Genomic DNA, 13,330 nt, shown 5'->3' on the forward strand with positions numbered 1-13,330 from the left:
CCCAAAAATTTAAGTTATTAGTTGAAACGCATATGAATTATCTTATATTATCTTTTTAATATGCGCCCTCATGCAAAAGCCCATTAAACCTGGATCAACTTTATTACGGTAAAATTCAACTTTTTTTTACGGTAAAATTCAATTTTATTATTAGAATGATGAGGTAAATAATAATCAAACATTAGACCACATAATTATAGACACTGTAATTGTATCTGAATCAATTATTCCAAAAGATAAACTACTATTTTTCCAATTTCGATGAGTAAGGAACAAAGTTTTGCATGTGGATAAAACAAAGAATGTTAACCTCTTCTATGGTTTATTTGATTTGGAAGAGAAAGAGAGAAGAAAGTAAGACAGAAGATGAATAATTTTAGGGATGCATAGAACTCAGCAATCACTAAACTTGGCTCAAATATATCACCTCCATCATCACAAAACTTTGAAAATATCACTAAACTTTGAGAATATCAGATTTTGATCTCTTTTTTTTTTTATTACAGATTTTGATCTCTTTATTACTGCTCTGAACTCAAATTTAATATTTATGAGTTTAGTATATGCTTGTAAATGATAAATCATTTATCAATTAAGTAATGTGTTGGTACTCAGAAAGAGATGAAATATTAACTGAAATTAAATTATAACCAAAGGCTAAGTTTGAAACTTCAGAAGATTCATTTAGATTGAACTCATTCTCAAAATGGTGCAGAAGAAGTGTACCCTTAAATGATTAAGAAACAAAAATCTTAAAATTTAGGGGGACCATAACTGAATGCCATATTGTAATTTGCTCTAACAATAAACTTAAAAACTTGTTCATGAAAGTTTGTCATTACAAAAAAGGGGTAGAATATTAAAACCAAAGCCCTCTCAAATCAAAGTTTTCACAACTTCACAACAAATTTGAAGAATATGGGACTTGGAAATACTAATGTTTGTCGTCCTTCAGATTGCTTGAGACTTGAGAGGAAAGAGGAAATAGGTTCGTAAAAATTAAAAAGCTGAAGAACTCATTAGAAGGCTATGGAACAAAAGTTCACATCATTTGAAGAAAACTTGATTGTAAAAAGACTTCTAAAGATAAAACAAGAGATATAAGACCCCATCAAATGCAAATAAGAAGGAAGATTTAATTGGATATCGGATTTTGAATGAAGCATCACTCTTGTGAAATACCATCAGAAGGTCAGGATAAAAAAAAAAGTTATTCATCAGAAGGGTCAGGCTTCTGAGCATTCTACAAACTCGAGATAATTAAAGTTATATCTATGGACCTCTTAGGCTAGTATCTATGAAACATTTCAAGGTTTTGGACACATACAGAAGACATCAGAATGCAGCTTAGAAGACAATTTTAGAAGAACACACAGCAGATCAACAAGTCAAGGTTGCTTTCATTGACATAAGTAAGAAAATGACACCATGACAGCTAGAAGTGCAAAACCTATCTCAAACAAATTGCATCCCTTCCAACAGTCACATCTAAGCCATGAAAAAGGACTTAGACTTTGCCCTCCATTTTCTTGTTATTTTCTTCTCATTTCTTTCACATGTTTTGCAGTGATGAGATTCAAAACACAATCGCATGCATGACAAAACTAACTACACAATAATTTTTAACAATGATTTATTTTTATGATTGCTCTCCTCATGAGCTCAGAGTCAAAACTGTACCCACTCAACCGTTCTCAACGGATGTTTAATTCCACCAAACTAAGCAGAAGTCAACAACACTGTAGTTTCTCACAAAGAACTATAATATCCATACACCCCAAGACGGTTAAGAACCACACCAGTACAGAAACATATGAAACACTACTTGGTCTATGACCAACCAAAAACATAATCAAGAACATATACTAATGCCAGGGAGAAGGGATAGAGAAGTATGGCCAGTATAGATGTCCATAGAGGAAAGACGGTGCGGAAACTGGCGAAGACACCCATGACAATGCAAACAATGAAAATAACCAACACTTCTGAAGAGAAGTCCCAAGTCAATCCCCTCGCGTAAACAAGCGCCAAGAAGACTGATAGGCAAAGCACATTATTCATTGTCACTGCACCATATATCTGCAAAAACAATGGAAAACATTTTTAAATACCTTACTAATCCTAAGAAAAAAATATTAGAGTAATTAATTACTATAGAGAGGTGTATACTTTATACAATCCACCTGTCAAAGAGGTGTTCATGTGTTGGACAACACAATGTTTAATGAAACAGAAGCATGTTAAAGGACAAGAAAAAAAAACACCATGACTATGTTAATGGCCAAAATTAACGTTGTTCCCTCTTAATGTATCCCAAAATAACAAGAATTAACCATTATTAAGTCATAAAGCTTCAAACCACCACGCAAGAAATCCCAAAGACCACCTATGTTTGGAAACAAACCAATTAACTGACAAAAACTGCTAGTCTTCCAGTCCTACTGCGGCAATCATCACAGCCATTACTATTAATTCCCAGGGATACCAGTAATTTGAAAGGCCAGGGCATGCAGCCACCATTGAATTGATAGGGTCAGAAAATATACAATGCAGTAACCATGAACACAACAAATATGCTGATGCCAACAAGTTGAATTACAATTATCATTTTTAATCACTGTAGCCATTCATACAGCTAAATACGGCTATGAAAATCAAGGCTTAGGAATTTCTGATCTTCCCAACCCGAAAGTCTGGTCAAAAGATATCACTAAAGAGAATATGAAGTAGCTGTAGTAGGATTTAGGAAAGTACGGTTTCAGATCGACTCCCCCATAGCGTTACTACTTACTATTGTCCGCTCCCAATTGCATCCTTAAAATATATTTTTCTACAGGAATATGTATTATATTGTTTTGAGTCTTTGAGAGAACATGGAAGGACCTATCCAGCAGCATACATTGCTATGCAGTTTATACTAAATTCATGCATCCTAATGCCTAAAAGACACCAAAAGCATGAGGCAAGTAAACAAACCTCAGAAAATGTTAACGAGGCTGTTTGTCTCTTATCACGACTAGCAAATATTATTGCAGACACTGCTTCACTTGAATTGGTTGCTAAAGGAAGAAAAATGAAGGAAATGAAGAAAGCAGGAATAGTTGTAGCCTCTGAAAAGTTATCGACTGCATCGACCAGCGGATCAGCAAAAGCAGCAGCAATAATGGCACCAAGTAGCAGTAACAGTACTGCTTTGGTTGAAGTCCATCTTGCATTCTCAACACCCTCAGCAACTTCTTCACTCTGACCTCCCACTCCCACATCCAGAAGATCGTGTTCCATCTTTGTTTCCTGTGCACAAATCCCAGTTAGCCTTAAGCACCAAAAGGAACATGTTCAGGAAGTTAAGCAATGCACAACTTACTGTGTGATAATCACTTAAAAACTTCATTGTGTGTGGACCAGCATCACCGGATGCAACTCGAGCACCCCTGGCCCTTTGAAGCCATCTACAGACACCACTAACAAATTCTTCTTCATCAATAAGTTGATTATTAGAAGTATCGAAATCCACCATTATTCTTTTCACAGCATCATCATGATCCAGATCAATTTCCTCAAATTGAATTCCAACAACCAGTGCTCTCAGTTCACCATGAGTAAGACTGCCATCTTTATTTTCATCAATTGTTGTAAACAACCTGGATATGTGAAAATGAAGTCAGTGACAACCAAAAACATATAAAACGATTCTAGCAAACTTCTCAAATCTCAAGTCAAAACAGAGATAGACTTACTTTTTAATAACTTCTGTATCAGGTTGACCATCTTCTCTCAACAACCTTCCTAATGAACGCATCTTCAAATGTTTCAAAAATCCTAAAATAACATGCTTGTGTTCAATATATTCCAGTTTTCTCCTTTGTATCCAGGGCTGAAAAATCTGCACAATTTTTTTATTTTCTCAATTTCTGAAAGATGCAAATATATTGGCGAGAAGTTTAACAGGAGTCAAATTTCATCCAGTCATGAAGTTGCTGAAAGTGCCAAACAATAGCATTAAAAAGGGATCATGTGAACCATCAGAGTTTAAATAAATCATGCTAGTTGATGAAGAAACACCTATTGTAATGCAGAGGAGCAAGTATACCATAAAAAGAAAACTACCTGGTAAAGGCAATAAGAAATCAATAAACAGACAGAGACGATAAGAGCAATCAAAACAGCCAAGTGTCTTCCAGAAGTTGAATCGAGAGCTTGTGGTAATTGAACAATTAAAAATGGAACAATAGATAGAACCATAATCCTTGCAGCATAACTGGTCCAAATATCAGTGCTAACACCAGAACCTGCATATGAAGATTGTAATCAACTGAGGATCAAAATTAATCAAAAATTCCAGACATGTGAACATACAACACAACAGGATATACACAGAAGTCATGGTTTAGAAATAAAATAATAAATTAAAAAAACAAAATGGGGAATCACAATATTGCTTCAACGGTTCAACCAGCATGCCAATTTTATCAAATTTATAATTAAGACAATAATAATGATCTAGGAACACCTCCAGTCATTTGAATGCATTATATGATCAGTGATCTAAAATCAAGGAAGAAGAAAGGTACTCACATTTATTACTATATTAACTATCTCAGAAGTATTACCCCTTGTTAGAGACCTTATAAAAGTATAAAACCATTCATTTTCCTTCACGCCTAATGCATTAAACCTTTTGGGTATAGTTGGCTGGTGGCATAACATCATAGCCTCTATGACCAAGTAGTGTAGAGTTCTATACTTGACATCCCCATTCTTCTAAATAAAAAGACCAGAAATGATGAAATTAAGCACAAAATAGGTAGGCAAGTGCAGAATCTGTGAATTATGCCCAAAAGGGCTCTAGCATGAGGGATCATGGGCATATTTGGATACCAGCTTATAAGAGCTTATTGGAAGTTATCTACTTTAAAAAGCACTAAATAAGCTCTGATAAGAGCTTTTTCATTTGCATCTAAATGGGCTCCATGTCAGAGATGTTAGAGATTAGGCTTTTTGGGTAGTTCATGACACTTCTCAAAAACCAATCAAAATTAATCAACAAATAAATATTCAGGGTAAGTACAGTTTTAGATTCTACATAGTTAATGTTTTTTACGAAGAAACTCCCAATGAAAGTTGACTCCTTGGATGACAACAAAGAGAATGAAGCACTATAATTTCAATAGTTGGGCATTGGGCGAGGAGAAGTTATCTGTGCTTAATCTAAAAAACAAAAAAAAATCATGAATAGTGAACAACATGAAATGACATACCAGTTAAACTAAATCCCCGGGTGTCTTGTGAATCAATTGCAATTGTACCCTCAATGTCACACTTGCCAACAATTACACAGGTTCCCCATATTATAGTGAGAAGCAGCACTGTTGACCCAGCTAGCAGCCCCATTCCAACAGATACCTGACTCTGAGCAGTTTCTTTACTCCCAGAAAGCCCAGACACTAGAAAAATCACGAAACACGGATTAAAAATCAAAAGGGATACAAATAGCACAAATAAAACAGCACATTAGCACAAACCCTCGTCAACGAGATACCAAATACGATGTTACAAGATTATAATAAATCAGTGAAATTTTGACTAGACAGTTGGAGTTCATAGTGATCCATAAAAGTGAAGACCAAAAGCAACAGCATAGGAACCCAGAAAAAAAAAAAACTCAATAAAAGTATACCACACATGATTATATGAAGGGAAACAGAAGAATCCACCAGAAATAACCAATGAAAATTTATTTCAATTTTTTTTTTGGTACATCAGAAAGATAAATTGCACTCTTCAGGGATCAAGGTTGATCAAGGTTGATCCCTGGACCTCCCCATCCATTTCAACTTGCAAATACCTCAAAAATGGGATAATACGCAGTAAAAATAGAAAATATATGCCATGAACAACAAGGTTCAGATTCAGAAAGTAACAATTCTCAACAGTAACGAATCAATTCAACAATTGAAGAAAACAGAGAGAATCATCAGAAAAACCAAAATCACTACAACATACAACTCTAAATTTTCAAATCAAACGACGAAATTGAAAAGGAAATGAATGTTTGTTTATGGATTGTTACCGACCGAGAATGAGCATGGCATCAGGGAGAGCACCGAGAATGGGAAGAAACAAGCCACCAACAATGCCGGGACCCAAGATCTCAAGCAAGAGCTCACTACCGTTGGATAAAAACGTAGCGGCTTTGAACATGAGGAAGCCATAGATGAGAATGAGGAACAAGTTTCCAAGCACGGTGGTGGTGCAGGGTAAGAAGCCGTAGGTCTGCTCACAGGTGGATTCCTCCGCCGTGGGGAGGCGAATGATGCTGCTCCAGCCACCGTCTGAAACCGGATCAAGAGGAGTGAAGAAGCGAGCGTGGGTGTGACCGCAGAGGATCAGAAGGAAGAAGATGAAGAGGGTGCGGTGGGAAGGGGAAGAGAGAGACATGGTTGGTGGTTGTGTTATGTGGGGTGAGAGTGAGAGTAATGACTAGTGTGTTATAATAGGTGTCAGTGTGTGTGGTTTCCGTGTGTGTCACGTGTGTTTACTTTTCTGAGTCAGTATAAAAGTGGGAAGAAACTAAACGGGATCCGGGAAGAGTATAAAATAGAAAAAAAATAGAAAAATGATTCCTGGACCACTATACAGTAGAAACACCCCTAAACACCCATTTTTCTGCGGATTTTGCTTCGGATCCCTAATTTAGGAATTTCAATTTTACACGGTTACGTGCTTTATGGTTAGTCATGTGTATTTAGGTTGTTAGTTCAGTGTATTATTTGGCCAAATCCCTAATTTAGGAATTTCAATTTTACACGGTTCTGTGTTTTATGGTTAGTCATGTGTATTTAGGTGGTTAGTTCAGTGTATTATTTGGCCAAATCCCTAATTTAGGAATTTCAACTTTACACGGTTCTGTGCTTTATGGTTAGTCATGTGTATTTAGGTGGTTAGTTCAGTGTATTATTTGGCTAAATCCCTAATTTAGGAATTTCAACTTTACACGGTTCTGTGCTTTATGGTTAGTCATGTGTATTTAGGTGGTTAGTTCAGTGTATTATTTGGCCAAATCCCTAATTTAGGAATTTCAATTTTACACGGCGGTTATCAAAATCATTACCTACGAAAATTCGTTCGAAAATAGTACTTTCCTGCGGATTTTCTTACAAATTTTACCTTCAAATTTTTTCGATGCAAAATCCGCAGGAAATCCCGTAGCAAAATCCGCAGAAAAAATGGGTGTTTAGGGGTGTTTCTACTGTATAGTGGTTCAGGAATCATTACTGGTATAAAATATCAGTAAGATATTGATTGATTGATGGCGTTAGGGAAGTTCGAACGTGTAGTCATTTATAGGGGTGTACAATACCCGGCCTTACCCGCCAACCCGTCCCGGCCCAAGCTTTTAGGGACGGGTTCAACCCGGCCCGATCATTAAAAGAGACCGGGTTCGGGTTGATCTTTGAGTTACCCGACTTCGGGTAAGGTCGGGTTCGGGTTGACACTCGGGTCACCCGGCCCGTCCCACATATATATTTTATAAAATTTTAATTTGTTATAATGATTAAAATGTGATACATGGTGCTCAAATTTATCTTACTATGTAGATGAGATTAAAATGTCTAACATCTACCTTATGAATTAAATAAACGTTTGTCAAACTATGCACACTTTCATGTTCTAACAAGAGAAAATCATGTGTGTGTATTATGGATATGTGAGACAGGTGAAGAAATGATCAAACAAAATGTAAACCTCAAGTGCAATAGATTATGAAAGAATTTGATCCTTTCAAGTTATTTCTACCAAAAAATAGTTCCAACTTATAATTCTTTTAGTATGTTATTATCTTTAAATTTTACAATTAGTATCAAATAGTCTTAAACTTATTGCCCCTCGGGTCAACCAGGTCCCGTCTTACATAGACCCGTCCTAAATTGGACCCGCATAATATCGGGTTGCTTCGGGTCTATGGACGAGTTAGGGTCTATGAATTGGCCCGATCAATATTTAGGGTCGGGTTAGGGTTAACCAAAACTCGTCTCAACTCGTCCCTTGTACACCCCTACTTATTTATATAGTAGATCGGAATGATGACTCATTTCTTGAGTGAGATAAATTACATTCTCGAAGAGTATCTTCAATGCAAAGTTCTTAGTTCTTATTTTTGAGTTAAGAACTAAGAACTAAGAACTTTACCATTGGAGGTGCTGACATGGAGTTCTTAGTTCTTAATCAGTTCTTATATAAGGAGTTTTACTTTTTGAGTTCTTAGCTTAAAATATTAATTATTTCTCTCTCATCCAAATTACTTTATTACTTTATGAGTTTTTTTTTTACTTTATAAAAATAAAAAGTATAAATAATGTGATTGATGAGACCAAATGAATAGTGGTTAGAACTAAGAACTCATGGTTGGAGCAAAATTGCTTGAGAGTTGCTTAAGCACATGTGGCAATACGGACCCACATGAATAGTGCTAAGAACTAAGAAATAAGAACTAGCATTGGAGATGCTCTAAGTATTGATCATTAAACATGTTTGTTATTTAAGATTGAGGCACAAAAAGTTAAACTACAATTATTGATAGTATAATGTTATTAAAATAATTTTTATTTAGTTTTACTAGTATCATGCGCAACTATTAAATTTTACCTTCTTTTTTTTAAAGCTATTAAATTTGACCATAAGCAAAGAAGAATCTAGTTGATAGAAAAAAAAAGTGAAATTAGCTAATATGAAAGGTGATAAATGAAAGTAAATTTATTGAATAAGGGTAAAGATGGAAAAAATTAGAAAAAAATGCATAAGTTTTATAAAAAATAAACAATTTGAAAAATATGAAGAGAGCTTAAAATAATCTTGTAGAACAGATGAAATATTTGTTAACTAGAAATTAAATCAGTGCGTTGCACGGGTTCGTTTTTAATTTGTATTTTTTAATTGTAATATTTAAATTTGCAGAAAGGTAAGAAAACTATTATTTAGAAGAATATTTAGAATATATGTATAATTAAATATAATTGAGTTATGATATTCTCACACTTTCTTTCTCTAATAAGGGAAAAAATGATCAAACAGGTAGATTTCTTTTTTTTTTTTTGCTTCATCGGAAGAAAAAATATGTAGATTTCTATTGAGATTGAAATGAGAGTAGTTTTTTTTATATAAAAGAAATTTAATTACTTAATTAGATTAGTATTGAAATGAACGTGGTAGTCTACTATTTTTTTCTCTAATATTGATTTAGTCGTTGCAGTGATGTTATCAGTTGTGCTAATATTTTTTTTATCAAGATTGATGTGGTTGTTTACCATTGCTTGTGGCATAGAAGTTCTTTTAAAATCACTTTCACGAACATAAAAATAGATTCTATCTAACTGCAGGATGGACGTCATTTGTTCCCTTTGAATGATTAAGTTGCTATTTTTTTCATAATATGACAATATTGAGGAGTGAAAGATTCATATTTCTTATCAAGAATATAATGAGTACTACATTTTACACTTATCTTTCTAGTGCAGTATATAAATTTATGTGGCTCACACTTTGTTACTGATTTGTGTCATATAAATATAGAAATGATGATATATTTGTATGATTTCAATTGAATGAGAAGAATTGTTTAGTAAATTACCATATATGTGAAACTCACGGTTTTATTTTCCAATCATCTGCAACGGGGATATATCACTAAGTAATGTGTGTTTCTTGTTGTTGTTGATGATCTTTCTCCTGCAATAAAGAAATAAGAATGAGTAATTTAAAAAAGAAATTTTGAAATTAACTAAAATAATTAAAAATGACATACTTGTTGAAGTAGTTAGAGACAATTGTCATTTTTTTTCTCACCAGCAGCTGAAGTCTAAGAAATATGAATAATTTGAGTTTGTGAGTGATTTCACTGGTTTGTTTATATAGAGATATAATAGATGCATGGTTTAATATAATACAATTCATTATTTATTTATTTAATGTAGATAGTTGAATAGCCTCCTGACATTAACAATTTTATTCAGTTTTTGACACTGGTATTGCCATCATGCTACTATTTATAATTTAATGTTAGTTTTTCTTCGGAGTTACTATGTTAAGGAATTCTAAGAGTTTGTGAGTTTAAGAAAAATAGACATATATTCGTGCAGAAAATTGAACAACAAACTAAGACCATTGCATATCAAGATTAATTTTGGCGGAAGTATGCTTTATTGTTAATAGTTTTTTTTTTCTTTGACTAAATTGATATTAGTTTAAAATTAACATTAAATTTGATTTTAATTTAAGGTACTGTGCTAAAACCATTTGCAGATATAACTTTGTGGTCTGTTACACTTTTGGCATGGATGTTACTCTTTTGCTTATACATTTGATATTTATTAAGTTTAAAACTGAAATCATTAGTGCACAAGTTTTCACTACCCGTTTATAAAATCGCTAAGTTATCTCATTAAAACACCAATTTTTTTACTAATGTATGTAGGTTCTCACGTGTATTTATACTTAATACTTAGCTCAAGTGAGCTTTACTAATATATATAGATTATAGTTATTAACTCCAAATATTTCATTAAATGTAATTTATGTTTTACATTATGAGAGAAAATTACTTCAAAGGATGGCTCTAATTACTCCAGGAGTAAGATTAAAAACTTACTCCAAATCTTGGTCCTTAATTTTATTAAAAAATAGAGGTTGAGATTAAAACTTATATACCTCTCACGTGATCTCCTTTGCTTAGATTTCTCCTTCTTTTTGTGAAAAGCTAGAGGAAACACCACCCCTGTTCTTAATCCTAATTATCAACACCTTCTTTTCGTTAAATTCTAAATTCTCCCTAATCTGTAATCTGGAGCAATGGCAACGACACTTCTTGGAGCAACTTTAAGGGACGGGAGTAACCTCCACGGCAATGACACAAGAATTCCACAATTAATGGATAAATGTACGACAAGGTTGAATTGGATTCAAAGTTGAATTCACAATGTTTCTAACACAAAAGTAATAGGATTGGATCCAAAGAAGCTTAAAATTTTGACCAATTATAGAATTGGATTCATAGGAGCTTAAACTTGTGACCAATAATAGGATTGTAATCTTGATTCACGAGTACAGGAGAAACACGAGGTAGGATTAATTAAGAATATGACGAAAACCAGAAGAAAATGAGTTTTTACGTTTGCAGTTTTCAGATTGAGGATGAAGACCAAGAGGTGGTGTTTCCTCTAGGTTTTCACAAAATGAAGAAGGAGAAATCTTGACAGATGAGATCACGAGAGAGGAATTTAAGTTTTAATCTCAACCTTTATTTTTTAATAAAATAAGGGCTAAGATTTAGAGTAAGTTTTTTATCTTACTCCTGAAGTAAATGGAGCATTCCTCTTTATAAATTTATATATATATCACTCCAGGAGTAAGTCACCCAAGTCACTCCAAATCTTTAACCGTTAATTATATTACAATCTAAAGGCTCATATTCATCCCTAATTCCCTCACGTGATTTCAAAAAAACTAGCAAAGGGAGAAACGATAAAATTTTCTCATCGTTGCAGCGGTGCTCTCCTTTGCCGGCATGAGAGACTGACAGAGGAAGAGGTGAAAGGGTTCCCCACCGACACCGACACCGACGGTTGCAGCTACTCCTTTCCCCCACATAAGGGCTTCCCTGTCTCTCGTTGCTTCTGTGTCTTCAACGATTCCGATTATCCCTTTGAGGTCAATTTCTCTCATGGGTGTCATCAGAGCCAGATCTAATTGCTTCTGTTTGGTGAATTGGAAATAGAAAGGACTATGCAGGCTTTCTCGCTGCCGGATCCATTTTAAGGGTTTCAATTCTTCACCCACTCAAGGCAATATGCTGAATTGTATGTCTGGCTTTTTCCCTCACGGTTTTATCAGGTGCTGGTACAGATTCTGCAACATTGAATTGGGTGGGACACATTCCTTAAGGGTACCATTAAGAGCTTATATATTTGGAATCAAATTGGGAGAGTGGCTGTCATTTGGGCATCTGTTGGGAGGGTATCTTTCTTTCTATGTTTATTTCTCTGGTTGAGACCATTATCTTACTTGCAGGATAACATGTATCAAAACACTTCATTAGAGTTTAATACAACATTTTTCTTATCAAGTACTTGAATGCATTACTCTAGATTAACTGTGCAGCACTTTTTGGACTTGATTCCTCTCGGATGAGGAGTTCACTTTAAAGGGGAATAATGAGAAATTGTAGTTATTAGTACCAAAAAAATCATTGCAGGGCTGCTGTTTCAAAACTAATTAAAACTGATTAGTCTGGAAGCAGCTCTAATTCCATCATGCATTTCAGGAATTGGATGGTTTGTACTTTGTATCTCCACATATTAGTTACTGTTGAAGCTGAAATTTTACCCAAATTCCAGTCTGCATGATATTGATAAATCAAGTTATACACAAGTTATTCACACTCTCATTCTTGTGTTTTGAATGTGCAGGATAAAACACAGAAGCTGAGACCGACTTAGCTTAAAACACAGAAGCAAAGTTGCTGGATTTGCTACTATCAATTACAAAATAAGTAAATCCCACTTGAAGAACCAGCAAGGAAAGAGTAGAACTTCCATTAAGACAACAAACTGACATTAAGAGACCATAAGAAATCCAATGCTTATGTACTTAGATGTGTGAAATAGTGCTGCATTGTGAAAGCTAATGACAGCAACACTTTTGTATTTTGCTACTATTTTTGTATTTAGCTAGAGAATTAGTTCATAAAAAAATTGAATCTGTTTTATTTTTTGCATTGTAAGAGATTTTTACATTATTAATATTATACGACAACTATTTCTTTAATTGTCATTTGATTGAACAATTGTACAAGTTACTAGTACTAAAAGAGCCAAAACAGCATGTTCATTACCACTTGCCAAAAGAAAAGTACCAAACTGACAAACACGATATAGTAAGAGTTTACAAGATAAGGAACACAGCCTGCTAATTATTCATTGCAATTTGCCATAATTCTAACATAGTAACATAATTAACTGCTACAGAGTGAAGCCTAATACATAATTCTAATCCAACCCTCCATCCCTCTGAAAGAGAGCACAAAAAACAGCACACTACACTTCAAATGCTCACTAAGAGCCAACTAAACAGATCCACGCAGCACTTCTCGTTGCAAGGTTTTGCCAAAAAAGAAACTTGCTGGTTTTTACTTGTCTGTCAAAGACAAAACAGAAAGCCAAAATCCTCCAACAGTTCTGCATAGTCACAAATGCAATATTAGTTTGTTATGATAACTGTAAGTTTAACTATAAGTTCAGGGAAAATATTTAAAAGTGAGAATACTTACATGTATCCA

General features: G+C 34.2%; 1 protein-coding gene across 1 annotated transcript; it reads right to left on the minus strand.

Annotated features, from left to right (window-relative positions):
* Positions 1 to 1,619: 1,619 nt before the first annotated feature.
* On the minus strand, positions 1,620 to 6,476 carry LOC130745416 (sodium/calcium exchanger NCL). The gene is made up of 7 exons (XM_057597645.1): positions 6,075 to 6,476; positions 5,259 to 5,444; positions 4,108 to 4,289; positions 3,738 to 3,883; positions 3,365 to 3,641; positions 2,977 to 3,291; positions 1,620 to 2,079 (listed from the first exon to the last, which is right to left on the minus strand). Exons 1-7 carry the CDS (start codon positions 6,436 to 6,438, stop codon positions 1,831 to 1,833), a joined length of 1,719 nt encoding a protein of 572 aa, XP_057453628.1. The 5' UTR covers positions 6,439 to 6,476; the 3' UTR covers positions 1,620 to 1,830.
* Between the last annotated feature and the right edge of the window lie 6,854 nt (positions 6,477 to 13,330).

The sequence above is a fragment of the Lotus japonicus genome, chromosome 3 (genome assembly GCF_012489685.1).
Source record: "Lotus japonicus ecotype B-129 chromosome 3, LjGifu_v1.2".
In the NCBI taxonomy this organism is placed as follows: Eukaryota; Viridiplantae; Streptophyta; class Magnoliopsida; order Fabales; family Fabaceae; genus Lotus; species Lotus japonicus.

Bases quoted from the DNA above. Each gene is read 5' to 3' on its own strand.
- LOC130745416 (XM_057597645.1), bottom strand. From the start codon at position 6,438: ATGTCTCTCTCTTCCCCTTCCCACCGCACCCTCTTCATCTTCTTCCTT. The intron at 5,445-6,074 runs GTCGGTAACAAT...TGATTTTTCTAG, and splicing joins TGATGCCATGCTCATTCTCG to TGTCTGGGCTTTCTGGGAGT. The intron at 3,292-3,364 runs GTAAGTTGTGCA...ATTTGTGCACAG, and splicing joins TTTTAAGTGATTATCACACA to GAAACAAAGATGGAACACGA.